This window comes from Micropterus dolomieu, linkage group LG01 (assembly GCF_021292245.1).
Source record: "Micropterus dolomieu isolate WLL.071019.BEF.003 ecotype Adirondacks linkage group LG01, ASM2129224v1, whole genome shotgun sequence".
Classification (NCBI taxonomy): Eukaryota; Metazoa; Chordata; class Actinopteri; order Centrarchiformes; family Centrarchidae; genus Micropterus; species Micropterus dolomieu.
In genome coordinates this window covers 47359553-47384613 of record NC_060150.1, presented here as the reverse complement: position 1 = coordinate 47384613, position 25061 = coordinate 47359553, and the positions used below count along the sequence as shown (strand labels likewise).

General features: G+C 42.7%; 1 protein-coding gene across 6 annotated transcripts in view; it reads left to right on the top strand.

Moving 5' to 3' along the window:
- rreb1a (ras responsive element binding protein 1a) overlaps window positions 1-25061 on the top strand; it is a 70633-nt gene that overhangs the window by 27803 nt on the left and 17769 nt on the right. For 4 of the 6 annotated variants that reach the window (XM_046044498.1, XM_046044461.1, XM_046044478.1 and 1 more), the window contains 7 exons: window positions 11860-11952; window positions 12038-12257; window positions 12689-12758; window positions 15325-15414; window positions 15685-15848; window positions 23811-23946; window positions 24094-24242. In XM_046044498.1, coding sequence (XP_045900454.1) covers window positions 11860-11952; window positions 12038-12257; window positions 12689-12758; window positions 15325-15414; window positions 15685-15848; window positions 23811-23946; window positions 24094-24242 — 922 coding nt within the window. The remainder of the gene's footprint in view (window positions 1-11859; window positions 11953-12037; window positions 12258-12688; window positions 12759-15324; window positions 15415-15684; window positions 15849-23810; window positions 23947-24093; window positions 24243-25061) is intronic. The other 2 variants (XM_046044471.1, XM_046044485.1) reach the window with 1 other exon arrangement.

Below are 25061 nucleotides of genomic sequence, written 5' to 3'. Positions count from 1 at the left end.
CCCCCCCCCCCCCCCTTTTTTTTAAGCAGCATGGCCGCCATCCTCCCCTTTTCATTCTTGAGCATCACCGCTGACCTACATCCGCTTTGTCACACACACACACCTGTAAAACGCTGCATCAGCTGCCGCTTCCTCCTCGCTGCCTCACCTGTACGCATCACACGCCTCCCTCTCTGTCATCAGCTGGTTACAATGCAGGTTTGGTTGGTTCCTGTTCTGCTGTCACATGACTTGTTCACCTGTTCCCCGTGTCATCACTGTGTGATGCGAGGCTGCTGGGGTTTTATTTGGGAAGTTAAAGTTTTCTGCTCGCTCTTGCAGCTGCAGGGCTGAGCGGCCGGTCAGGAAGATTTCTTTCGTTGCCCTTGAAGAGATTTTCATTTCACACGATGTTTTTTCGTGGGATGTTGTAAGTTTTTCTGACTAATAACTATTTTAGGTCCTAGAAGCAAATCTGTTTCTCTTTTAGCTCTTAGCAGAAATCTGAAAGAGAAGCTTTTTGATGTTTACATGTCTTTGGTCTTAGTTTGTGGATGGGTTCAGAGTGCGTTGTCCCGTCTGCTCTGTGCTGTTTCTCTTCATTCTTCATCTTTTAATCTGCTCTTGCACCCTGGAAATTCTCCTGAAAGTTCCCTTTTAAATAGCTTTAATCACAGACTACATTCAGCATCAGCTTGTCACGGCTCCTCATTGACGTGTAACGATGTTTAAACAGAGTCAAGGATTAAAGTGCAAATATTCTTATTTTGTACACAAAAGTCAGCCTGACAGAGTTGGTATTTTTGGAAACTTTTCCAGGCTTGAACAGTTGTTGATGGTCCTCCTGGTGTATGTAAAGCCGTTGTGTTGTCCTTAAAGTGACATGAAGTGTGTTTTATAGAGAAAAAAGTGAGAGATGGATCCAATAAATATTGATTAAAATTTAGATATTTAACATCTTATACTGCAAAAATGTAAGAAATAAGCCGTATCTCCTTTACACATCAGATTATACGCTGATTAGAGTCAAACAATGTTCAGTTGATCGTTTATTTATTAATTTATACTGAACAACGCACATTAGTCAACACTGCTACTTTAATCACATTTAATGTTAGAGCTGCGACTAACGATTATTGTCATTGTCGATTAATCTGTCGATCATTTTCTCGATTAATCGAACAGTTGTTTGGTCCATAAAATGTAAAATGTCAGGAAATTGTGAGAAATGTCCTCAAATGTCCGGTTTTGTCCGCAACCCAAATATATTTCAGATTACTGTCATACTTTTCACATTTGAGAAGCTGGAATCAGAGAAATTTTGAGAGTTGCTGCACTGTTGAACATCCTGGTCTTACTTCACAGCAAATTGTACAGAACAAGAATATTATGAAGTGATTAAATCGGTAATTTATAAATGAATGATTGAATGAATTAAAAAAGAACAAATGTTTATCAAAATAATAATAATAACAAATGTAACTTTTCAGTGGAATTTCATTCATTTTTTTAGGCAAAAAGTAGAATAACACAGAAAAAGATGCATTTAGTCAGTTTAAGATTAGTTTTTCACAGAAATTACAAACAAAGGAGGGAAAAGACGAAACACAGACGGACGGGATGAATGTGTTTGTTCATCTGAGAGAGACAGAGCGAGCGGAGGAATCTGCGTCCTGATTGGCTGAGAGCTGGCAGACATTTTCCACAGTCAGGCTGCTCAGTGGTTGGCTGAGACTCCCCCACCCCCCCTACCCCCTCTCTGCCTCCCAGCTCTGGTATGCAGTACAGTAGAGCTGACACACCGGCGATGCTATCTCAACACTTTATCACATCGGGTCTAAACTCCACCGAGTCCACGTGCACGCACACACACACACAAGATGATGCAAGAGAGAGAAGGGAGGGAGGATGGGCAGAGGGGGAGTCGCTCACATGAACAGTAAAAAAAAAACAAACATAAAAGGACAGGAAAAAGAAACTCTTGGTTCTAGCAAAAGATGGAGGACAAGATGCAATAAATTTAATATCGTTTAATAACCTGTCGTTCAATTTCACGATTAATCAATTAGTAGTTTGGTTCATAAACTGTCAGAAAATGGTGAAAAATTTCACAGAGGAGGAAAGAAACCAGAAAATATTCACATTTAAGAGAGAATTCTAGATAAAATGACTCAAAACAGTTGATCTATCATGAAAATAGTTGGCGATTAGTTTAATAGTTGACCACTAATCCGTTAATCAGCAGCTCTAATGGACACCTGTGCACTCTTAACACCAGGTGTGGTTTTTATTTTTCACTGCTGAAAAACATCAATAGATTAGTTGATAGACAGAAAAATAATCAGCGAATATTATTATTAAGTCCCAGAGTTCAAGCTGCTTTTCCTTACGGTTTAAATTATTTATATTTTTAATATCTGTGTCACCTCGGCCTCGTGGAAATCGAGACTATTAATCGACTAAATAATCAGCACATAAACAGATAATGACCATAAACGATAGTTGTTGCTCTATTTATTAAGTTATATTGTGCTGCAAGATTTAGTTTTTAAACATACAAAACATAGGAAATAATTTTCTTGATTGATTCATTGTTTAGTCTATAAAATGTCCTACAGTATTTTAGATTGTCAGACTAACGCAGCACGTGTTTCATTAACAAGAACATTGTTGTGTAATTTAGCCTAACATCCTGGAATCAATTTACTTTTCCATCATTACAGTGCCAGCTGCTTATAGATGTTTATGATTAAATGTTGTTTACTGGCCACTTCTGCAGAATTTAATGCAAAAGTTACTGAAACTGTCAACTTTGCTTCTTTATCTACATCTTTGTGAGTTACCCTGCAGTTTAAAAAAGGCTTTGTAAAGACCTGGTTTAGTGTGGAAGAAGCCTCTTTTGACAACATCACATGTGGCTGTAATGTTCAGGCGTCCACATACTTTTGGCCACGCTGTGTGAAGGAAAGGCCTTGGAGATAGTTTGTGTTTAGTTTCATGAGTTAACAAGTTAGGGCAAAGTACTGCTGCGAGGGGAGCGGAGGAAGGAGGGCCGTCAGGAGTGCAGAGCAGTGGAGGATGGGTAATGGCAGCTGAGTGTTAGATGGTGGTGGTGGTGGGGTGGGGGGGGGGTCAGTGAGAAAGAGAGCGAGAGACTGCCCATCAATCTCTCTCGCTCTGAGCACACTCGCACATGGGGAAGCAGCGAAGCACTCTCTTGTGACTCCCGTGAGTGTGAGCTTCCTGTTGTGGTCGAGACTCAGAAACAGAAAGAGAGGGAGGGTTTGGTGATTAGCTTGATTCGCCAACAATACCAGCATCAGTTTGATTTACTGGCAGGAAAGAAAATCCATCACATGCAGCTGTTTCTGCATGTTGAGTCAGTGGTTTTTAGGCGTGGGGGTAAAAAACCGTGGACGTTAAGCTTTAGTGTTACTGAGCATCAACCTGCTGACCTGTAATTTTCATCTGTCCTCATACTTCTGACGACAAAGAAAAGATCTGGGATTAAAGGGCCTAATTAGCTAAAAGCTAATTAGCTTTAGCTGCCAGCATCAGTAGCATGTTTATATTTTTAAGTTAAAAAGCTTGTCAAAAATATAAATAAGTCTTTAACCCCAGTCCATCCATCAATCGTCAAGAGCCAAACCAAGTTTACATCGGGCGAAAGGCGGGGTACACCCTGGACAGGTTGCCAGTCCATCGCAGGGCCACACATAGACAGACAACCAGTCACACTCACACTTTAACCCCATTAAATAAACTAAAATGTAAATATCTCTGTCATCTAATTTACTAACTAATTTCACTTGATTACTATAAATGCCAGCATACTCTTGATGAAAGCTAATTAGCTTTGGCTGTCAGCATCACTATTCTCTCAGTGGTGGGAGGAAAATAGCTTTTGTAGGCTAAGTAGCATCCAATGCTAGCACCAGTACTTCCCTGTTATGGTATGCAATTAGCCTACTTGGTAAATAATATGCATGTGCAGGGCTGCAATGATTGCTAACATTACCATAACTAGCCTCAGTTTTAACAACATTCAATTTAATAACTAGTTGATTTGCCTGGATGTCGACATTATGGCTATTAAATCAATAGCTGTCTAAACTGTTAGCTAAACAGCTAAAAGTTAGAAGTGTCTGTTGGCGGTATGAATAAAGCTTGAAGACTAATTAGCTTCAGATGCTCATTTTATATTTGTGGTTTATTGTTGATTTTATACAGGTTAGAGGTAAATAAAGTTTTAAAATGTTGCCTAATTCAACATTAATTCAAATTTCTTAATAAAAGAGGCTGCTAGTGAAACCAAGGGTTATATTTAGATAAAAGTGAAGGCGAGTGAAGCCTGGATTTATGTTTAGAGAAATGTTGACTGGAATCTGGTTTCTCCCGTGTGTCTTTGGGGCGTTGTACTGAATCTGTGTGAAGCCATTTTAAAAGGGGGGTAGGATGGAGGGAGAGAGTGACGGTTAGGAGGAGGTAATAAATAGCTGACATATGGGCACCGGATCCTGCCCTCCCCCCCCCCCTCCTTACTCCTCTATCTATCTCCCCCATACATCCCTCCATCCCTCACCCCGTGTCTGTACGGCTAAACTCAGACTGTTAGCCGACACCCGGGAGGACACGCATACAAATATCCCACCTCACTAAAAGAGAGTGATATAAATATAAATGGAGAAGGTTAGAGAGGAACAAAAAGAGGAAGAGTTAAAAGCAGAAAGAGGAGAGAGAGTTAAGGATGACTCCTGTGGGGCTGTTTGCTTTCTATAGGAGGTGTTAGTTTTGTCAGTTTGCCTCTGGCTCTTTGCCTTGTTGGGGCTGTACATGATGCTAACCAGCTACTCCGGCTGCTAACAAAATAGGTTATTATTTATCTATTAAGCAAAATAAACATTTAACCTGTGACTCAACCGTAACAAAACTTGCTTCCAGGGGCTAACATGACCAGCATGGTTTAGCTAACGGTTAACAGCTGAGTTACCGCTGGAACTTTTCACGTCGAACTCGCACTTAAAAATGTATTTAGTATGCTTGCTAAGGCGTAGCGCTAATTTAGAGTGTAATATGCTAATTTGACAGTAATTATTTTATTAACAGAGTGCTAATCTAAAATAAAAATACCTTCCATTACTACAGAATGCTAGTTAGCCTCTTTTTAATTATTTATTTATTAAGCAAAATAAACATTTAACCTGTGACTCAACCGTAACAAAACTTGCTTCCAGGGGCTAACATGACCAGCATGGTTTAGCTAACTGTTAACAGCTGAGTTACCGCTGGAACTTTTCACGTCGAACTCGCACTTAAAAATGTATTTAGTATGCTTGCTAAGGCGTAGAGCTAATTTAGAGAATACACCCCAGCTTACTACAGTATGGTAGTTAGCCTCTAAATATAAATCTATACTCTACCCAACAATGCTAACTGCTAACGCTGGGTTAGCACTGTTAAAAGATATCATCTAGCTAGCAGAAAACAAACTAATGCCATTTAGCTTACCAAAAACATGTTTTTTTTCTTGGGAAGCTACCGGTACCACACAATGCTAGTTTAGTAGCTTTTGAAGCTGCTAGCATCATGAGCAATGCTACAAAGTTAGCATTAGAGTTAGCATAACTTAATTTAGTCACATGTTAATATTAAATATTTCAGTCAAATACAACTTCTGAATCAACATTCTAAAGCTGCTAAATGTGCTTTCATAGATTTCAATAGAGCGATCAGTCAGTTCAATCAAAAAAGATTAGCCATAGCCCCAACTAGCTGAAGTAGGCTTTTCAAGCATGTTAGGTAGCCTGCTAACACAGTAGCTGTGGGATGCTAACTATATGCCAGAGATGCCAGTTAGCTTCCACAGCTGCTAACACAATATGCTACATGTAGGTAGCTGTGGGATGCTAACTATATACCAGAGATGCCAGTTAGCTTCCACAGCTGCTAACACAATATGCTACATGTAGGTAGCTGTGGGATGCTAACTATATACCAGAGGTACCAGATAGCTTCCACAGCTGCTAACACAATATGCTACATGTAGGTAGCTGTGGGATGCTAACTATATGCCAGAGATGCCAGTTAGCTTCCACAGCTGCTAACACAATATGCTACATGTAGGTAGCTGTGGGATGCTAACTATATGCCAGAGGTGCCAGTTAGCTTCCACTGCTGCTAACATGAGGTAAAAACACAGTTATGTCAGAAGATTTCAGGTGTTTAAACAGAATGAAGTTATGTAAGTAAGACATTATTAAAGTAATGACAGAGGAAGGTGTTTGTGACTAGAAGCTGATGTGGATTGAGTTTATTACTCTTTTAGCAAAGGGTAACTCAAAGCTCGGACTCTGCTGGGACTCTGCTGTCCACTTTTTATGTCCCAGCTGTCATGTCAGATGAAAGGAGGCAGGGACGCAGAGGATTTATGGGGTTCAGGTGACAGGAAACCTTTCGACTCCTGCCCTTCAACTCTCCCTCCATCCCACACATTCGTCCTCCTCCTCCTCCTCCTCCTCCTCCTGTGTAATGCCTGTCACTGGGGTTACATCTTCACACAGGTGCCGCACACAGCAGGACATTCATGTTGTGAAATCACTGACCTCTGTGTGACTGAAAATTGGGAAACTGAACCTGGTGAAGATATTTGTTTTTAATAAATCTAATTAAAATGACTTCTGGCGACCGGCCAAACTCACTGGTAGTTTTACAAACCATAGACACAAGTGTAATAGCGTTCGTCTGGTCAGGTTGGTGGTTAAGTGTTTCCCACAATGTGTGTGTGGGTGAAAATGTCCAAAAACAGGTTGCTGCAATCTGTTTTAAATATTGTTAATTCATCCTGTCCTTCATTAATCCATACCACCTGGCAGGAGGGTCCTTTTTGTAAAATAATTTTAAGTAAGTTTTGGACAATTAAATTCTATGTTTTTCAAATTATTAGGGCCATTTAATTTCATTATTGGTCCAAAATGTCAAAAAATATCTATCAGTCAAAGAAAATTTATTTATAGAGCACTTTAAACAACCAAAATGGACACAAAGTGCTGTACAGAAATGCACGAAAGAAAAGAAAATAGTAAAAAAAACAGTTTTCTAAAGCAGAAATTGACATTGAAATTGTTTGCTTTGTCCATCCATTTACCCCAAAACCCAAAGATATTTAGTTTAAACCTCATCAGTAAATATCATCATCATCATCAAAATAAGCTAAAATTCACATTTCAGAAAGCGGATGCAGAGAATTTAGGGGCAATAATAAAAATTTAAAGTTCAAATTGTAATTCAGAGTACTCGCTTATGTCTTTTTGTTGTTCGTCATAACTTTAGTCGTGTATAATTTGGCCGGTAGGTGTTTGTCAGTTTGTCTCAGAAGTTGCATTCCAGGTTACTGAGCTTCGGGTAACTGGAAACGGCGCTTCTGCTTCCTGTTGTGTTAGCAGTAAACTGTCCCCGGTGAAAACATGTTTAACTGACTTCTGACGCGCTTTAAAAAGAAAAGAAGAAAAGATGTTTCAAGAGTTATAATAAACTCTGAAGTAGGACCAAAGAAAAGATCCGTTTCTGTTTTAGTTTGGTTTTTCTCTGCTGTTAGATACCACGCTGTTGTTGTTGTTATTATTATTATTATTATTATTATTATTATTATTGTCATATAGATGGTAGTGATGGGCAGTTAGCAGTGTTAGCGTTAAAAATACAGTAGAAAAATAAATCTATTAAAGTTGGGTTTAGTGAACTTGAGTGACCGAGCTGTGAGGCAGCCGTGTTTGATAAATCTTTGTCTCCTTGTCGCAGTTAGGACTTGTTGAAACGACAGGTCAAACACTGGTAAATGAATGCTGTTTGAGTTCCTTACAAGTACGATGCTGGTCTCGCAGCAGGTGAAACCTAAATTGACGTCAACATACAATTTAAAAAAAAAAAAAAATATATATATATATATATATATATATATATATAATGTTTTGATTTTAATTAATTTAAATCACAAATGAATCAGCACTTAATTTTTCTATTATGCTTTTTATTTTGTTGAGTGAAGCGGGGACTTACTTTTACTCCTGCACATTTGTTTAGAAAAGGATTTTATCCTTTTCGGCCAAACGTTAAAACGCCACTTTAGTGCCGGACTATACCATGAGGTTCCTTACTTATATTTTACATTTAGACATTTTAAACACAGGTGATAACAGTAAGAACGTGTTTTCCTGCTGTGAAGAAGTCAAAATGTCCGTGTGGTGTTCCTGTTTAGTTTCCTAAACATCCTTCTATAACGTCCTCACGTTCTCCAGCGTCCCTCTTCTGGTTCTTTGTTTGTTTGTTCTTTGGTGCTTTTGAACAAGAAACCTCACAGGTGTGTTTTTGGCGCTGTGGCACAACTTTCCCCGTCGCGCTCTGATACGTCCACGCCCTCGCCGTCTCCCACATGGTGACCTTTTCTTTCTGCTTTTGCAAGGATGTGCAGGAATGTCAGGATGTCAGCGCTGTGTGTGTGTGTGCGTGTGTGCGTGTGTGTGCGAGGATGATGGCTGCGAGCAGATGCAGTAACTTCAGCTATCACACACAGTGAATCTATCCACAGCCGTGTACCCGCACAGGACAGATATATACGCACACTGTGAGCAGATCTGGTGGATTTATAGTTATTGATCCAGTGTTGAGATCTGTTTTTAGTTTAGATGTTTTTAGAAGAGGGTTTTAAAGTTGTTGTTTTTTATGCTTGCAACATGGCTGTGTGGATTATGATGGAAGTTGGTTCAGACCAAGGTTATTATTGAAACTAGGTGTGAAACATTTTTGTTAACAATATTAATGATAACTACCTGAAACCGTTTTGTCTGTTTGCAAAACTAACTAATAAACTAAAATTACAGAGTAAATGTCTTTAGTTTTTGGTCTGTCAGTTTATTTCACAGGACTGACATAAGCCTAGCATTTAGGTTTCTTAGCTGTGCCAGTTTTTACCCCACAACCTCGCCTGGCCAAAAAAAAGACTAAAACTAGCAATGAAATAATTAAAAACAACCTAAACCGACTTTAAACTTAAATTAAAAACAAAAAGTCAAAAGGAAATAAAAATATACAGTAAAACCCTAGTTCAGACCTTAATGCTCCAGTCAGGATGAACCGTAATAACCTCTGACTTTTTCTAGCGCCACCATGAGGCCAAACTGTAACGTGTCCAACACACATCCAGCTTTATTTTGTTTTTAGCACCAAGTAGCTACGGTTAGCATGCTAACACTGTCGTTAACATTGTCGCTGTGAGCATGTTAGCATGCTGACGCTTTTTGAGAGGAAGTTTGATTTTATATTTGAGGTACAATTAAAGGAGGTCAGATGATCCTGTGACCCTGAAACGTCCCTTTGATCCTTTTGATTCTCTTGTTTACCTACTTACATACTAACAGCCCTTTTAGTCTACCCTTCCTTCGTCAACACCGACACTTGTTGCTCCCCTTTCTGTTCATCCACCGTCTTTCCTCCCTCCCTCCTTTCTCCCCTCGTCATCCCCTCCTCTCCATCCTTCACCCTCCTCCTCCTCCTCTTACAGCCGTCTGTTGCCATTCGTTTCAGCAGCCTGTGAAATGTGCTGCCCCGGCACTTCGTTAGCCAATCACAGCGCGTCTCTGTGTGTGTGTGTGTGTGTCTCTCGTAGCACCTGCCAGGGCCATGTTACAGTTTGTCATGTAAGAGCAGTGATACAAGGAGAGGCCAACACACACACACACACACACACACACACACACACACACACACACACACACACACACACACACACACACACACACACACACACACACACAGTATGAGGGGTGGAACATATTCACTAGGACCTCAAACGCCTCACTAGCGCCTGACTTCACCTCTGACCCACCTCTGACTTCACACCTACCTCCTCCACATGGCGCAAGTGTGTAAAATCCAGGTGTAACGTTAACGCTGAAGTGCTATTTCATATTTTCGCCCAATATCAGCTTATTGCAGATAAATCGGTTTCAGTGTTTATAACGTCCGATAAATGACGTTACGAGTGTTGTCACTGCAGAGTTCGTCCACCAGAGGGCGCACACACGAGCTGACATGATCAGCTGTACTGTTGGTCAAAGTTCAACTATTCATACCAATAAATTTATTTTTGTTTATTTATTTATCTTAGTGAGGTCTCATAACTACACAAAACAAATGTCTCCATCATGAAAAGCAGAATATGGCGTTATCGCCGTGTGTGTGTGGTTAAAAAGAAGCAGCCTGGTGTGAAACAAAAAGCTTCAGAGAAAAGAAGGTTTTGTAGAAATTAATCTGTATATTACTTATTTGTTTATTTCTACAATAAAATGTGGGTGTTTTTTATTGAACATTTTTAACCTGAGTCATTTCTGAATTAGTATTATGGTCTGGACCAAGTGGGACTTCATGTTAATATTAACTTCCTGCTTTGTGGTTTCTCATCATATTTTCACACCGAAGATCAGCTCAGAGCCAGGCTGCTTTGTTTTTACAGCTTTGTTTAAAGATTTTACATTTAAATAAACTCCTCATTTACATTTTCTCCATCTTTACTGCTCCAGTTTCTCCAGTTTGTTTTTGTTTTTTGCGTTCATGCCAAACTCCATTGAATTTTTCATGATTTTTAGAGCCTCTCTCTCTTTCTCTCCCTATCATAGTTTTTCTTTGAACGAGGAATGCCAAACACCCTCTCCCACCCTGCAGCGCGCGCACACACACACACACACACACACACACACACACACACACACACACACACACACACACACACACACACACAGAAGTTGTCTCTCTGAGCTGGAGGAGGAAGTGGCCAGCTCTGGAGAGCGTCTTCCTGTGGGGGCTGCCGAACAGGAAACAGTAATTAGTTCTCTTCTTCTTCTCTCCTCTGTGAGGGGGGAAAACTTTTTCTTCTCCACCATCATCCTCCATCTTTTCCCTCCATCTAAATCTCATAATTTCCTCATCATTTTCCCTCAAACACACTCTGAATTTATAAATCTTGTCTCTGATTTACGTCTCTCTCTCTCTCTCTCCTGTGTGTCTCTGGGTCTCTCGGCCCTGTGTAGAGACAGGTGTGAGGATTATGAACTCTACATTTTGTCTCCTCTGGTCCAGTCGGCTCTGAGCCAAGCTTCCCCCCTCTTGTAGATCAAAGGTCACGGCTGCCGTCCTCTGCTGTCTCACATCACGTCTTCATCCACGTGTCGTCAGAAACTAAAAGGGAAATACATGGAGCAGCTAAGGATGCTGTTAGGAAAGAGTTGAGCACAATAACACTGTTTTATAGTCCTTAAAATGCATTAAATATCCCACATTTTCTGCCCATTTATAGTTCTATAACCTCATTATGCCGACATGATTTGTAAAACTTTTGAAATATTTGAATGGACATCTGTAGCATTAAAAAGACATTTTAAATGATGAATATTCCTCTGTGAAACCAGATACTCTACTTACAGGTAGGCTGAGAAACTAAGAAGCTTTTTAGGTTTCACACACCAGCCTCCAGTGGAAAAAATGCCCGTTTTAATGAGCCATGAGTTGACACACAAAAACACTTGGTAGAAGATTAGTTAAGACCTCTCAAGATAAACCAGGAGCTGGTCTTTAATGTGGCTCTCCACAGAAATTTATAAAAGATTAACCACCTTGTTCTCCTAAATATTTCTGCCGGCTCTAACCATCTGAATACACTTTCTGCTTCTTGCTTTGTGAATCATTTGTGGGCCGAAATCACTGATGATTTATAAAACGCATCAACTAATAATCTTTAAACTCTCTCTGTTTATCAATATGTGACAAATAAGAGTTGTTGTGTTTTTATATAAATGTATGTCAAGTTTGTGGTGTTTGTGCACATTTCAGCAGTCATGGAAAACTCCACAGAGGAGCAGCGAGAGGAGATTAACGAGGAGGAGTCTGAGCTGAAGGAGGAGAAACCGCACAGTAACCTCAAAGGTCTGTACAAAACCTCATTCAAAATCTGATGTATTTTAGCTCAAAGAAACAATCAGTAAACATAATCTGAAATTTCACGCTCTAGCGATCAACGGAGTGATGGAGGAGGCAGCGGGCGGAGGAGAGAAGCTGCAGAATGGAGACCGAGGAGGAGGGATCATGGGAGCTGAAGGAGGAGGAGACCTTTCCTCCATCAACGCCATGATGTCAACGGTGATGTCAGCAGGGACCATGAATGGAGGAGGAGATGAAGAAGGAGGGAGCGGAGTCACCTCAGCCAACTCCTCGGCCGGGCCGTCCCCGAGGTGAACGCAGACCTCCTTTAAATACTCCACGTCACTGACCTCCGGTTTCTAAAGAACAGAATAAAAACCCTCATTTTACCAATTGTTAGGTCACTTTATCACACGCTGCAAGCAGGAAGTCAGTCTGTAAAGATGTTGCTGCTCACCTGCCGTGTTTGAGTGTCCCTGAACGCACCGAGAGGGAGAGTTTACCCGACAGGTTTCATGACGGAAAACAAAACAAATGCCAGCACGAAGTATTAAATTAAAATGTTCTTGCTCCGTCATGGCGTGCGGTTCACATCAGGTCAGGGCTGAAGATACTTTAAAGCTACCGCAACGTTATTTAGAAGGTTAAATCTGACGAAAATTAACTTCATGAAACCCGATAATTTACTCAGGTTACAGGTGATGGAGCATTTTTCTGACACTTTCTTCTTCTCTGCTTGAAGCCCCTCCCCCAACAAATCGCTCACGGCCGCCATGAGAGCCCCGCCCAGCCGCAACGCTCGCCGCAACCAGGTACACACACGCACGCAGAGTCTGAGCTGTAGAGGCGCTCCTGTCCTCATGAGGCGGATTAAAGCTGCAGGTTCACAGCAGACTCCTCCAACGTACATCCTCTCCTTGTTTCCTCTCCTCTCGTCTCCTTTTCTTCCCTCTTCTCTCCTTGTTTCCTCTCCTCTCGTCTCCTTTTCTTCCCTCTTCTCCTTGTTTTCTTTCCCTTATTGTCTCCTAGGTTCCTCGCCTTCTTTCCTTTCCTTTTCCTCTCCTTGTATCCTCTCCTTCTTTCCTTTCCTCTCATCTCCTTGTTTCCTCTCCTCTCGTCTCCTTTTCTTCCCTCTTCTCTCCTTGTTTCCTCTCCTCTCGTCTCCTTTTCTTCCCTCTTCTCCTTGTTTTCTTTCCCTTATTGTCTCCTAGGTTCCTCGCCTTCTTTCCTTTCCTTTTCCTCTCCTTGTATCCTCTCCTTCTTTCCTTTCCTCTCATCTCCTTGTTTCCTCTCCTCTCGTCTCCTTTTCTTCCCTCTTCTCTCCTTGTTTCCTCTCCTCTCGTCTCCTTTTCTTCCCTCTTCTCCTTGTTTTCTTTCCCTTATTGTCTCCTAGGTTCCTCGCCTTCTTTCCTTTCCTTTTCCTCTCCTTGTATCCTCTCCTTCTTTCCTTTCCTCTCATCTCCTTGTTTCCTCTCCTCTCGTCTCCTTTTCTTCCCTCTTCTCTCCTTGTTTCCTCTCCTCTCGTCTCCTTTTCTTCCCTCTTCTCCTTGTTTTCTTTCCCTTATTGTCTCCTAGGTTCCTCGCCTTCTTTCCTTTCCTTTTCCTCTCCTTGTATCCTCTCCTTCTTTCCTTTCCTCTCATCTCCTTGTTTCCTCTCCTCTCGTCTCCTTTTCTTCCCTCTTCTCTCCTTGTTTTCTTTCCCTATTGTCTCCTAGGTTCCTCTCCTTCTTTCCTTTCCTCTCCGTGTATCCTCTCCTTCTTTACATTCCTCTATTCTCCTTGTGTCCTCTCCTTCTTTCCTTTCCTCTCCTCTGCTTGTTTCCTCTCCTTGTTTCCTTTCCTCTATTCTGCTTGTATCCTCTCCTTGTTTCCTTTCCTCTCCTCTGCTTGTTTCCTCTCCTTGTTTCCTTTCCTCTCCTCTGCTTGTTTCCTCTCCTTGTTTCCTTTCCTCTCCTCTGCTTGTTTACTCTCCTCTTGGTATGCCTCATCGCTGTGGTACATTTCTCTTGTCTCATCTCCCACCATGCATTGCTGCATTCCACGCTGCGTAATCACTTCCTGTGGCAGAAACAGTAAAAAGGAAGTGCTCCTTCCCTGGCTGTGTGTGTGTGTGTGTGTGTGTGTGTGTGTGTTCACACAATGACCAGAGCAGAGCAACACGTGTGTGTGTGTTGTACTGTCAGTGTGTGTGTTGTACTGTCAGTGTGTGTGTGTGTATGTGTGTTGTACTGTCAGTGTGTGTGTGTGTATGTGTGTTGTACTGTCACAGTGTGTGTGTGTATGTGTGTTGTACTGTCACAGTGTGTGTGTGTATGTGTGTTGTACTGTCACAGTGTGTGTGTGTATGTGTGTGTGTTGTACTGTCACTGTGTGTGTTGTACTGTCAGTGTGTGTGTGTGTATGTGTGTGTGTTGTACTGTCACTGTGTGTGTTGTACTGTCAGTGTGTGTGTGTGTATGTGTGTGTGTATGTGTGTGTGTTGTACTGTCACTGTGTGTGTTGTACTGTCACTGTGTGTGTGTGTGTGTGTGTGTTGTACTGTCACAGTGTGTGTGTGTATGTGTGTGTGTATGTGTGTGTGTTGTACTGTCACTGTGTGTGTTGTACTGTCACTGTGTGTGTGTGTGTGTGTGTGTTCACACAATGAGCAGAGCAACACGTGTGTGTGTGTGTGTGTGTTGTACTGTCAGTGTGTGTGTGTGTGTGTGTTCACACAATGAGCAGAGCAACTCGTGTGTGTGTGTGTTCACACAATGAGCAGAGCAACTCGTGTGTGTGTGTGTGTGTTCACACAATGAGCAGAGCAACTCGTGTGTGTGTGTGTGTGTTCACACAATGAGCAGAGCAACACGTGTGTGTGTGTATGTGTGTTGCACTGTCTGTGTGTGTGTGTTGCACTGTCTGTGTGTGTGTTGTACTGTCAGTGTGTGTGTGTGTGTGTTGTACTGTCTGTGAGTGTGTGTGTGTTGTACTGTCAGTGTGTGTGTGTGTGTTGTACTGTCTGTGAGTGTGTGTGTGTGTTGTACTGTCAGTGTGTGTGTGTGTGTGTTGTACTGTCAGTGTGTGTGTGTGTGTGTTGCACTGTCTGTGTGTGTGTGTTGCACTGTCTGTGAGTGTGTGTGTGTGTTGTACTGTCAGTGTGTGTGTGTGTGTGTTGTACTGTCTGTGAGTGTGTGTGTGTTGTACTGTCAGTGTGTGTGTGTGTGTGTGTGTTGTACTGTCTGTGAGTGTGTGTGTGTTGTACTGTCAGTGTGTGTGTGTTAATGAGCAACAGAGAAACGTGTGTGTCAGCTGTTCGTACACTTTCATATCGTGCATAGTTTCTTTGTTTATTTGTTGTTGGTTGTTTATTTGTGTGTGTATCTGTTTGTTTTCCAGGACACCAAAGATGACAGCTCAGCTTTTATCTGTCCGCTGTGTAACAAGAACTGTCAAACACAACACAGCCTCACCATGCACATCAGACAGGTAGAGACTCACTGCTGTTACTGCTGTTTTTACTAAGAGAAAGGTGCAAAGCAGTCAGACTGGCTGCAGAAAGAAGTCCGATTGGATAGAAATAAATTTTGTGCAGCTTGCTGAACAGGCTCCACCCTCTTGTCCAAATATGGTCATGTCTGGTTCCAAAAAACTAAGATGGCGGCAAATAAAATAACTCAAGGCTTTAAAACGGTAGCCTACAAACCGCCGTCCACTTGTGTTACGCCGTCTGTGGTTAACGTATCTTCCTCTCCGCAGCACAACGCTGACACCGGAGCGACGGACCACTCCTGCAGCATCTGCGGGAAGTGCCTGAGCTCGGCCTCGTCGCTGGACAGACACATGCTGGTGCACAGCGGGGAGAGACCCTACAAGTGTAGCATCTGTGGACAGACCTTCACCACCAACGGCAACATGCACAGGTGCGCACACACCTGCACGCACAAACACACAGCGCTGGGCCTCCTGTTCCGTCGGCAACAACTCTTTTTATAACACTAGCCCGTTCACAGGGGCCCGTTCACAGGGGCCCGTTCACAGGGGCCGATGCGACGCCTCCCTGTGTTTGTTCAAAGTGTTTGTCTCCCATTGGTTCCACAGCAATAATAACACTGTCCAAACTGCTCCAAACGTGACCCCGTTTGAAGTCTATTGGATGGACGGTTCCTGACGTCATCGAAAGACACACACACAGATTGAGGTTGAACATATTTTCCCGCCCTGACCTTTAACCTCTGACCTTCTGGAAACAAGACAAAATGTCCACGAGTCAATAAAGTAGAACAAAGAAAATACAAAACAAAGCGTCGTTTTTAATTCACACAGACTGGCTGCAGATTATTGCGCGCGCACACACGTATTTAGCGTGTAACCTCGGGCAGAGGAAGTTGGCGTTTAACCCGGTTCCCAGTCAACTGTGATGGAGCACAAAACACAAAAACGGGTCCTGAGTTAGTGTGTGTGTGTGTGTGTGTGTGTGTGTGTGTGTGTGTGTGTGTGTTTGAGATGGGGGATTAAACAGGAAGTGGGAAGATGACTTTCAACCATCCATCCCCCTCACACACACACACACGCGCGCACACACACACACACACACACACACACACACACACACACACACACACACACACACACACACACACACACACACACACACACACACACACACACCGCCCAGTCATTTATCAGTAGAGTCCAGCCTCCACCATCAGACCCAACGGTCCTGCAGCTGTGTGTGTGTGTGTGTGTGTGTGTGTGTGTGTGTTATGAACCTACATATTAATTATTGTCTGAACTGTCGGGGGGGGAGACGACCTTGCATTTAAAACAAAAAATAAAAAAAACATTATAAATCCAGCTTCTTCACGCTGAACACGGCTGTTTTTAAGTAAATCTTTGGTTTGAGGATTTTTTTGTTGAACTTTTCTCTGTAACATGTTTCATCTTAAACTGACACCAGAAACAAAAGGAAGACCGAACGAGAGGCAGAAATATTGTGTTTGAGGTGGAAAACACAGAGAGAGAGAAGCATTTTTATAAAAACACCTTTTATTTTGCTGAGTTCTGGCCTCAGTGGAAACATGACGACTAAGAGCTGAATGGAGATGTTGTGAGTCTTTAAACTCAGCTGTGTGTGTGATTGTGGGGGAGTTTCAGAAAGTTGATGTCGAAGCTGGAAATCTTCTCATGAGTCAGTGGGGAAAAAATAAAGACGTCAGAATAAAGAAGGACTCGTTTTACTGTGTCAACCTTTGGTATATTTGTACATAAAGTCAGTTTGAGCTCCACTACTGTCTGTGATGATGCAGCTCGCTGAGGGATTAATGGAAACCGACGTAGAGGTAGAAGGAGTCCGTTCCCGTGTCTAAAACTCGGCGTCGTTGGAAACCCGAAGCCTGCGGCGTGTTGATGTCTGTTTGGGACAGAGAGACGAGTGTTTTGTTCTTCCTCACACTCCTGGTGATGGTATGAGGAGGCGTGGGCAGGAAGGAATGACCGTAGGCTGAGAGACAGACGGACACAGAGAGCTGTTAGATGTTTCTCAAAAAGAAAACCCTCCCGTTTGTTTCTGTGCTCATGCTGTGGGAGCAGAGAGGACTCCTGTTTCCTGTGGGTAACGTCTGTTAAAGAGGAAGTTGGTTGGACCTGAATGGAAAACCGTCTTCAGCTTCAGCTCGGAGACGAGACATGACACAGTTAGAATCAAGTTACATTTCTGATTCAAGTCTCTTTAAACCTGCAGCAACGTATGAATGGCCACTTGTTGCCGTGTCATCAGCTTTACATTGATTTCTCTCTGTGTTCGCTCTGTGTTTGGTCTCCACCAGCTGCTGAGGGAAATATCTGGCTCTTGAGCTGCTAAAAACTGAGTCTGTTGGCTGCCGAGCTGCTCGTGGACGGCGGCTGTTTACAGTTTTGTCTTCTCTTGAAACGACGCTCTGAGAGTGAACCAGGACAGGAAAGCTGCAGCCGGGCTGATAAACAACGAGCTGAAAGAATCTATAAAGCAGAGAAGCTGCAGATTCAGCTGGTTCCTTCGCTCTTTGCTGTTAAAAAGAGAGTAAAGAGAGAGAAAAGGTTTGATAAAAGATTTGTTGGTAGATGGCGAGACACTAAGGGATTTAACTAATAGATATCACCATGAAACTTTCCTAGATCATAAGTTTCATTAGGATAATAATTTCTTGTATTACAGGTTTTCTGAAGTTTTATGTTCAAATATGCAAATGAGGCAGTTTTTAATTAAATATACGCTAATTTGCAGCTATTTCAAGAACTGAAATCTGAACCGTGGATTAAATCAGATTCAAAATTATTGTTTTATTTTGTTGACACGTTAGTCTCAAATGTTTTTACCGAGGGGATTTTGGATATCTTTTTTTTTTTTTATTTCATAAATTAAAAAAATACTGTAACAGGCATAAAAAAATAATATAATTCAGGCTGTGAATGACACATGAACAAACCCCTCTGTAAACACCTTCAGAGGAGAGGACTGTTTGGTGTCTGTAAGTGCTACTAAAGTGGAGATTTCAGGTTCAGAGGATGAGGAAAAACAGCCTTGTGAAATTCCATACATTTCTTTATTGAAAATCTAAAACGCATAAAAACTGATGAATAATCAGACACTTCATTTTTTCTTGAGACATGTTGAGGAAGCAAAGTAGCCTAAAAAACAGTGCATGATGAAACAATGCGTTTGCCTGGCGTGTCCCGCCTTGAAGCCGACCCAGGACCCAGATCCAAACTGTTGCTTCACACCCTGATCTCACCTGCTGCAGCTTTACCTCCAGCAGAAAGCCGGCGGTCTGGTTTCGTGAGTCTGTGCGGTAGCGTGACTCTCCTCCCCTCTCCCTGCCGAAAGACAAACTGAACTCACACGGAGGGAATAACACGGCCTCCTGCAGCCTGCTGGAGATCTGGATGCGGATTTCCATCAACACGCCCTGGAAATGGTTGCGTCATTGTTTCTCAGAATCCTGCGAGGGTTATGAAACAGAAGTGAAAAAACAGTAAACTGGGCAAGAGAAGCTTTTTTTTTATTCAGAGTTAATTTACAATGCAAACCAGAGAGCTGAGCTCCACATGTGGAGGCTGGACTTCACATGCTGCTGTAGGAAAATACAGACCAGGCCTGTGTGGATGGAGAGAGGAAAAGCGAAGCAGAGGGAGGAGGCAGAGAGAGGAGGAATCCATTTTGCAGCAGAGCATCCTTTGAAATGTGAAACGCAAGATTTTCCTAGTTGACTGTCTTCAAACAGGACGGAGAGAGAGAAAGAGGGAGGGAGGGAGAACGGCTGAGAGGAGCAACAAGAAGGAAAGTGATGAGAGTTAGGCGATGGATGGAAATAATGGGATGGATTCCCATCCTGGTTTGTTGCCAGTTAAAGAGAGACATTTAGAGAAAGGGAGTATAAAATGGCCTGATGCAGCAGGAGAACGAGGGAGGAAGCAGACAGGAGGAGGAGGAGGGGGGGATCATCCCTGAAATGTGAAACTAGTTTTTCTAGTTTCTTTGCGTAGAGGCCCCGAGGTGGCGCTCACGCAGAGAGAGAGAGCAGTTCAGAGAGGACACGCACACACACATGATGATGCTTTGCCATCCAAACAATAACTTTATTCAGAGTTTGTAAAAGTGACACACACCTTCAGACCAACCTGTTGGTGGTCATTCGGGTTGGCGTGTTCCCAGACTACGTTTTAACATTTATCCCTTTTAAACTTACTAGCTACTATTTAGTATATAGTAACTATTTCCATTTCCCTATTCACTGTTTCCATTTTACCAGTAACTATTTCCATTTTACCAGTAACTATTTCCATTTTACCAGTAACTATTTCCATTTTACCAGTAACTATTTCCATTTTACCAGTAACTATTTCCATTTTACCAGTAACTATTTCCATTTTACCAGTAACTATTTCCATTTCCCTGTTCACTATTTCCATTTCCCTGTTCACTATTTCCATTTCCCTGTTCACTATTTCCATTTTACCAGTAACTATTTCCATTTTACCAGTAACTATTTCCATTTTACCAGTAACTATTTCCATTCGGTGACTATTTCCATTTTACCAGTAACTATTTCCATTTTACCAGTAACTATTTCCATTTTACCAGTAACTATTTCCATTTCCCTATTCACTGTTTCCATTTTACCAGTAACTAATGAATGCAATGGAACAGGTATCTAAATAATAGATACTAGTAAAATGCAAATAGTCACTAGTAACTACTAAATAAGTACTAGCAGCTTTTAAATGGCGAGTAGTAGGTTTAAAGGAATAAACGACTTGCCATACTTACTTGGAGTTAATCAAATGAGTGAATTTATATTTGAGAGTTTAAAATGATCCAGTAACAAACGTGTGAGCGCTCTCTGATGGACAAACTGTTTCTAACTCACTGCAAACGTTCTGCAGGTTCTGCTCGCTTGTTGTTCAGCTTGTGTCGACACCAATATTATCTGCAAAAAGCAAACATCAGCCGATATGTATAATCAGCCAGGCCGACTCGACACAAAGCTCTTCAACATGTGAACTAGCAGCAGATAAATATGTCAAACAGCTGTGAGCCTTCGGAGCTAAAAGTTAGTTTAAATAGTTTCCTGTTGATTTTCAGAACCTGTCGTGGCACCAAGTATAAAGAGTTTCACTTCCTTCCCAGAATAACGAGGAAACTCTCACGCAAAGACACGCAGAGAATAAAGTTAATAAGATTATAGATTCATCCTCCATGGTGTCTGCAGGACAGGAGATTAGATAAACCGTTTCCGTTACAGTTTGTCCAGGTTTTGAGAGATGAAACTCGACGTCTGTTTGAGGATAAATGTTGATAATAAACTACAAACGTCGCCTTCCTGTCCACAGAAACTAAAACCAGCGTGTAAAAACTTTTCAGGAGACAAAGTGAAGCACAGATGGAGAGAGCAGCATCACATGAGCCGGCCCCTCTCGGCCCTCTGTTGTGAGGCCGTTGGGCCCTGTTGCCATGGAGAGGCATCCCATTAGCCTATTATGGGCTGGCAGCGGTGTGCTGAGCCGTGATTGGCTGTCTGAGGCTGCTGCATGTCAGAGGCGAGCAGAGGAAGAGAGGAGCTGCTCTCTGTTTCTGAGAAAGTTTATTCTTCCTTCTTTGTTTCCTTCCTCACTTCCTCTGAAGAGGCCTAAGTATTCCTCCTCATCGTCCTCCTCCTCCTCCTGCTCCTCCTGCTCCTGATGTTTGTGGTTGACTCACACTGATACGTGCACAGATGCATGAGTGGGAAAGCTGTGCGTCCTGAGCTCTGGCTGACTCAGCAGCGCCCCCGTGGCGGTGCAGAGGAACTGCAGGCAGTCAGACAGGCAGGAGGTATTAAGTTACACATAGTACTACTGTTGGTACTACTGAAAGTACTACTGCAGAAGTAGCAAATTCCTGCTTCCATGAAACAGCAGAAAATGTAAAGCAAAGTTTTCAAACACTATTAAAGTGTATTTTGTGCCGACTGGCTGTGTATTCCTGAATGTATTTGTAACCTGCTGCAGGGTTAGTACTCCAGGACAGGAGTACTGCTTGTTCAAAGTAACCGTATAGTCCTTTGTGTGTACTTCACTTGATGCGTATTAACGTACACAGTGCACACAGCGTAGGGGGGGTCAGCAGGGCCTGTTACACAGTTAGTGCCATCCTGAAAATACTACCACTAGTTGTACTTTTACTGTTACAAGTCACAAGCCACTTATGCTAGTACTACAGCCAAGGGTAGAATTAGAAGTAGTACTGCAACTGCAACCAGTACTGCTACTTTTACTGCTGCCCCTCCTCCACTACTGTAGTGCTACTTATATTGCTACTGCTACAAATATTACTACTACTAATAATAGTATTGCAGCTGCAGGGCTGCTTGTATCAATACTACTCCTAGTACTCCTGCTGGTACTTGTAGTACTACTATGATCAATACTACGGGTTGATGATATTATCTAAAGTCTTTGTCTGATACAGTAATCAGGATCAGTTTGATAACTATTGATTAGTAGTCGTAGTATTTTAAATACTTTAATCTTCTGGACTCCTGAGTTGCACCATGGACTGACTGACTGATTGATTGATTAATCTTAAGGATTTGATCTTTGATCGTGTGTGTGTGTGTGTGTGTGTGTGTGAGAGTACACTGATATGTTGAGCAGCTGTTGGCGACACACAGATTGTGTCTCTGCTGACTCTGCATGCTTCCTGCTCTCCGATTGGTCCGTTCTGGGGTCACAATACAGTTTGAGCCAAGGAGACTTTGCTCTCTTGTTGTCCCGCCTCCTCTCTGCTTCCCCGTTACCTGATTGGTTAATAGTAAACTTCCTGTCAGCTGGTCCCAGATCTGCTGACTCCGTCACTCTGTCAGGACCTCTTATGGGCGTTCAGCCTGCTGCCTGTCGGGTCCTAAAAATAGACGATAACATCCAACACCTTCTCCCCTGCTCCCTTTACTTACTATATGCTCCTTTCCTCTCTCCTCTTTTCCTTTCCTTCCTTTACTATCCTCACTTTGTCTTCTTTCCTTGTCTCTCCTCTTTTCTTTCCTTTCTCCCTCTCCTCTCCTTGTTTCCTCTTCTTTCTCCTTTCATTGTTTCCTCCTTCTTTCCTTTCTTATCATGTTTTGTTGTCTCCTCTCCTTGTTTAGTCTCCTTTCCTTCCTTTCTCCTCCTCTTCTCTCCTTTCCTTTCTCATCTCTTCTCGTCTTGTCTTTCCTCTCCATTCCTTCCGCTCTCTCTTTTTATTTCCTTGTCTCCTCTCCTTGTTTATTGTCCTTTCCCTTCTTTCTTCTCTTCTCCTTGTCTCCTCTCCTCCCCTTCTCTTCATCTCTTCTCATAGCCTTGTCTCATCTCCTTATCTCCTTACCTCTCTCCTCGCCACTTTAAATCAAGCAGCACCATCAGTCCTTTGAGAGGAGGAGGACATCTCCCTCCCCCTCCACAGTGCAGAGAAACAAAATGTCTCCTTAACACCTTCCAGCTTCTGGTTTTAAGGACTTAAACAGGATGAACGGTGGAAAGGAGTAACATCTGTTAGAGCTGTCGTTATAGCAACAACAAAACACTGTAAACAAGATGCGACAACAAACAAAATAACTGCGACATGGTACAGTCTTGTGTTTCCTTCCTTAAAAATGAATAAATAAAAATAAATGAATGAAACCACATCAGCTGTTTAAATCTAGAGGCTGTCAAAGTCAGAAAGCTTTAGTGACGTCGTGAATTTAAAGCTCTTCCTCTCCATGAGGAAATCAACCCGCCATCGTAAGACAACTTCCTGCTGTGACCTCAGGGCGTCCCCGTCTCTCCCGCCGGCCTTATAAGGCGGCCACGTTGCTGTTTGTGTAATTATGTGATAATTGCACATACTTACAGATCGTTACAGGCTGGTGTGTGTGTGTGTGTGTGTGTGTGTGTGTGTGGGTATCCCGCCACATTCCCAGCTGATTAAGTCGGATCAGCTTTCAGGTTTCACCATCGGTTGACGAGCTACATCTTGGTTCTTATTCTTACTCACACTCCCAGAATCCCTTGTTTTCTGTCCATTACCCAGAAGTCCTGGCTGTTTTAACCCCCCCCCCCCCCCCCCCCCCCCCCCCCCCCCCCCAAACTCACGCGCACACACACACACCAGCCTGTTTGTGTGACACGTCTGATTTGAACACATTTTAATCTGCACTTTCTGTAATTTATATTCTAAAGATGTGAGTTTCACCTTTAAACTCAAGTACTTGTTTCTAGAGGTGTGAGTTCTGCAGAGGGCAGCGGTTTGACCCAGTTTCAGGTGCTTCGTCTCCACCTGGACGTCCAGCAGCATGATACAAGGTTCAGGTTGTGGACTAGACTAACCTCCGTCTCTCTCGCTCTCTCAGACATATGAAGATCCATGAAAAGGACCCGGCCAGCGGGCTGCTCCCCGTCAGCCCGCCCTCCCCCACCAAACGCCGCCGTCCGTCCGTCAAGAGGAGGTTGGAGGAGGAGAGCGGAGAGGAGCCGCCTAGCAAGAAGGTAGAAACACACACCTGCAGCAGCAGTAAAATCAGGCGTAGTCAGTGTAGATCAATCGTGATTATCAGTTTGGCCGTAATCGTGCAGCCCTAGATGAAGCTGTGATAAGTGGTGAATAAATAGTGATGTTGGTGTGTGTGTGTTCAGGTGGTGGAGGACGTGGCGGCGGAGGAGTTGGCGGCGGCGGTTCGAGGAGCGGAGGAGGAGCTGCTGCCCTGTCCACTCTGCTTCAAGACCTGCAGCTCCAGACTAGAGCTGGACGAACACATGGACGCACACCCGGACACCGCACTGAGGTACCCGCAGATAAACACACGCCTCTCCTTCCCAGAACTCCCAGCATCCTTTGCAAAAATGTTTGTTTTTTCCCCATAAAGGTTAAGTTCGTTCGACTTTTGTGCACTTTACTTGTGGGAAAGATATTTTTTAGGTATTTATACTTGAGTATTTCCATATTCTGCTTCTTGACACTTGTACTCCACATATTGTACTTTTTACTTCACTACATTTAGTCTTTGTTACACTTTACATAAAAAAACATAATGATACCCCGCAATGCAGTACTTTACTACTAATCTACACAGTAGTACGCAAAGTATCCGAAACTGGCAAAGTACAACGTTAAAATAATATAATATTCTATAACAATATAGAAGGAGTACTTTTACTTTTGAAACTTTAAGTAGAGTTTGCTGCATAAGTAGACTTTTACTTATAATGGAGTACTTTTTTTATGGTACTTCTACTTCAGTGAAGGATCTCAGTACATGTTTGCAGTCTTTGTGCTAAGCTAAAGCTAAGCTAAGCTAAGCGGCTGCTGCCTGTAGCATCATGTTTAACAGCTGACTCTCTGCAGGAAAGCAGATATTCCCTAAATCTCCTGAGTACTTCTGTAGACCAAGCGATCAGTTTTCAGAGCAGAGCTGGTGAAAGTTTCTCTGAAAAATACTTTTTGTCAGAGTTGAGATAGTAATAAAGAATAAAGCAGCTCCTGGACTCATTAGCAGGCAGGGAGTCAGACGGAGAGGGAGGGAGGAGGAGGAGGGAGTAAATCAGTCATTAAGAGATAAAAGAGGTGGAGGGGGGGAGGGGGGGAGGGGGGGGGGGGGGGGGGG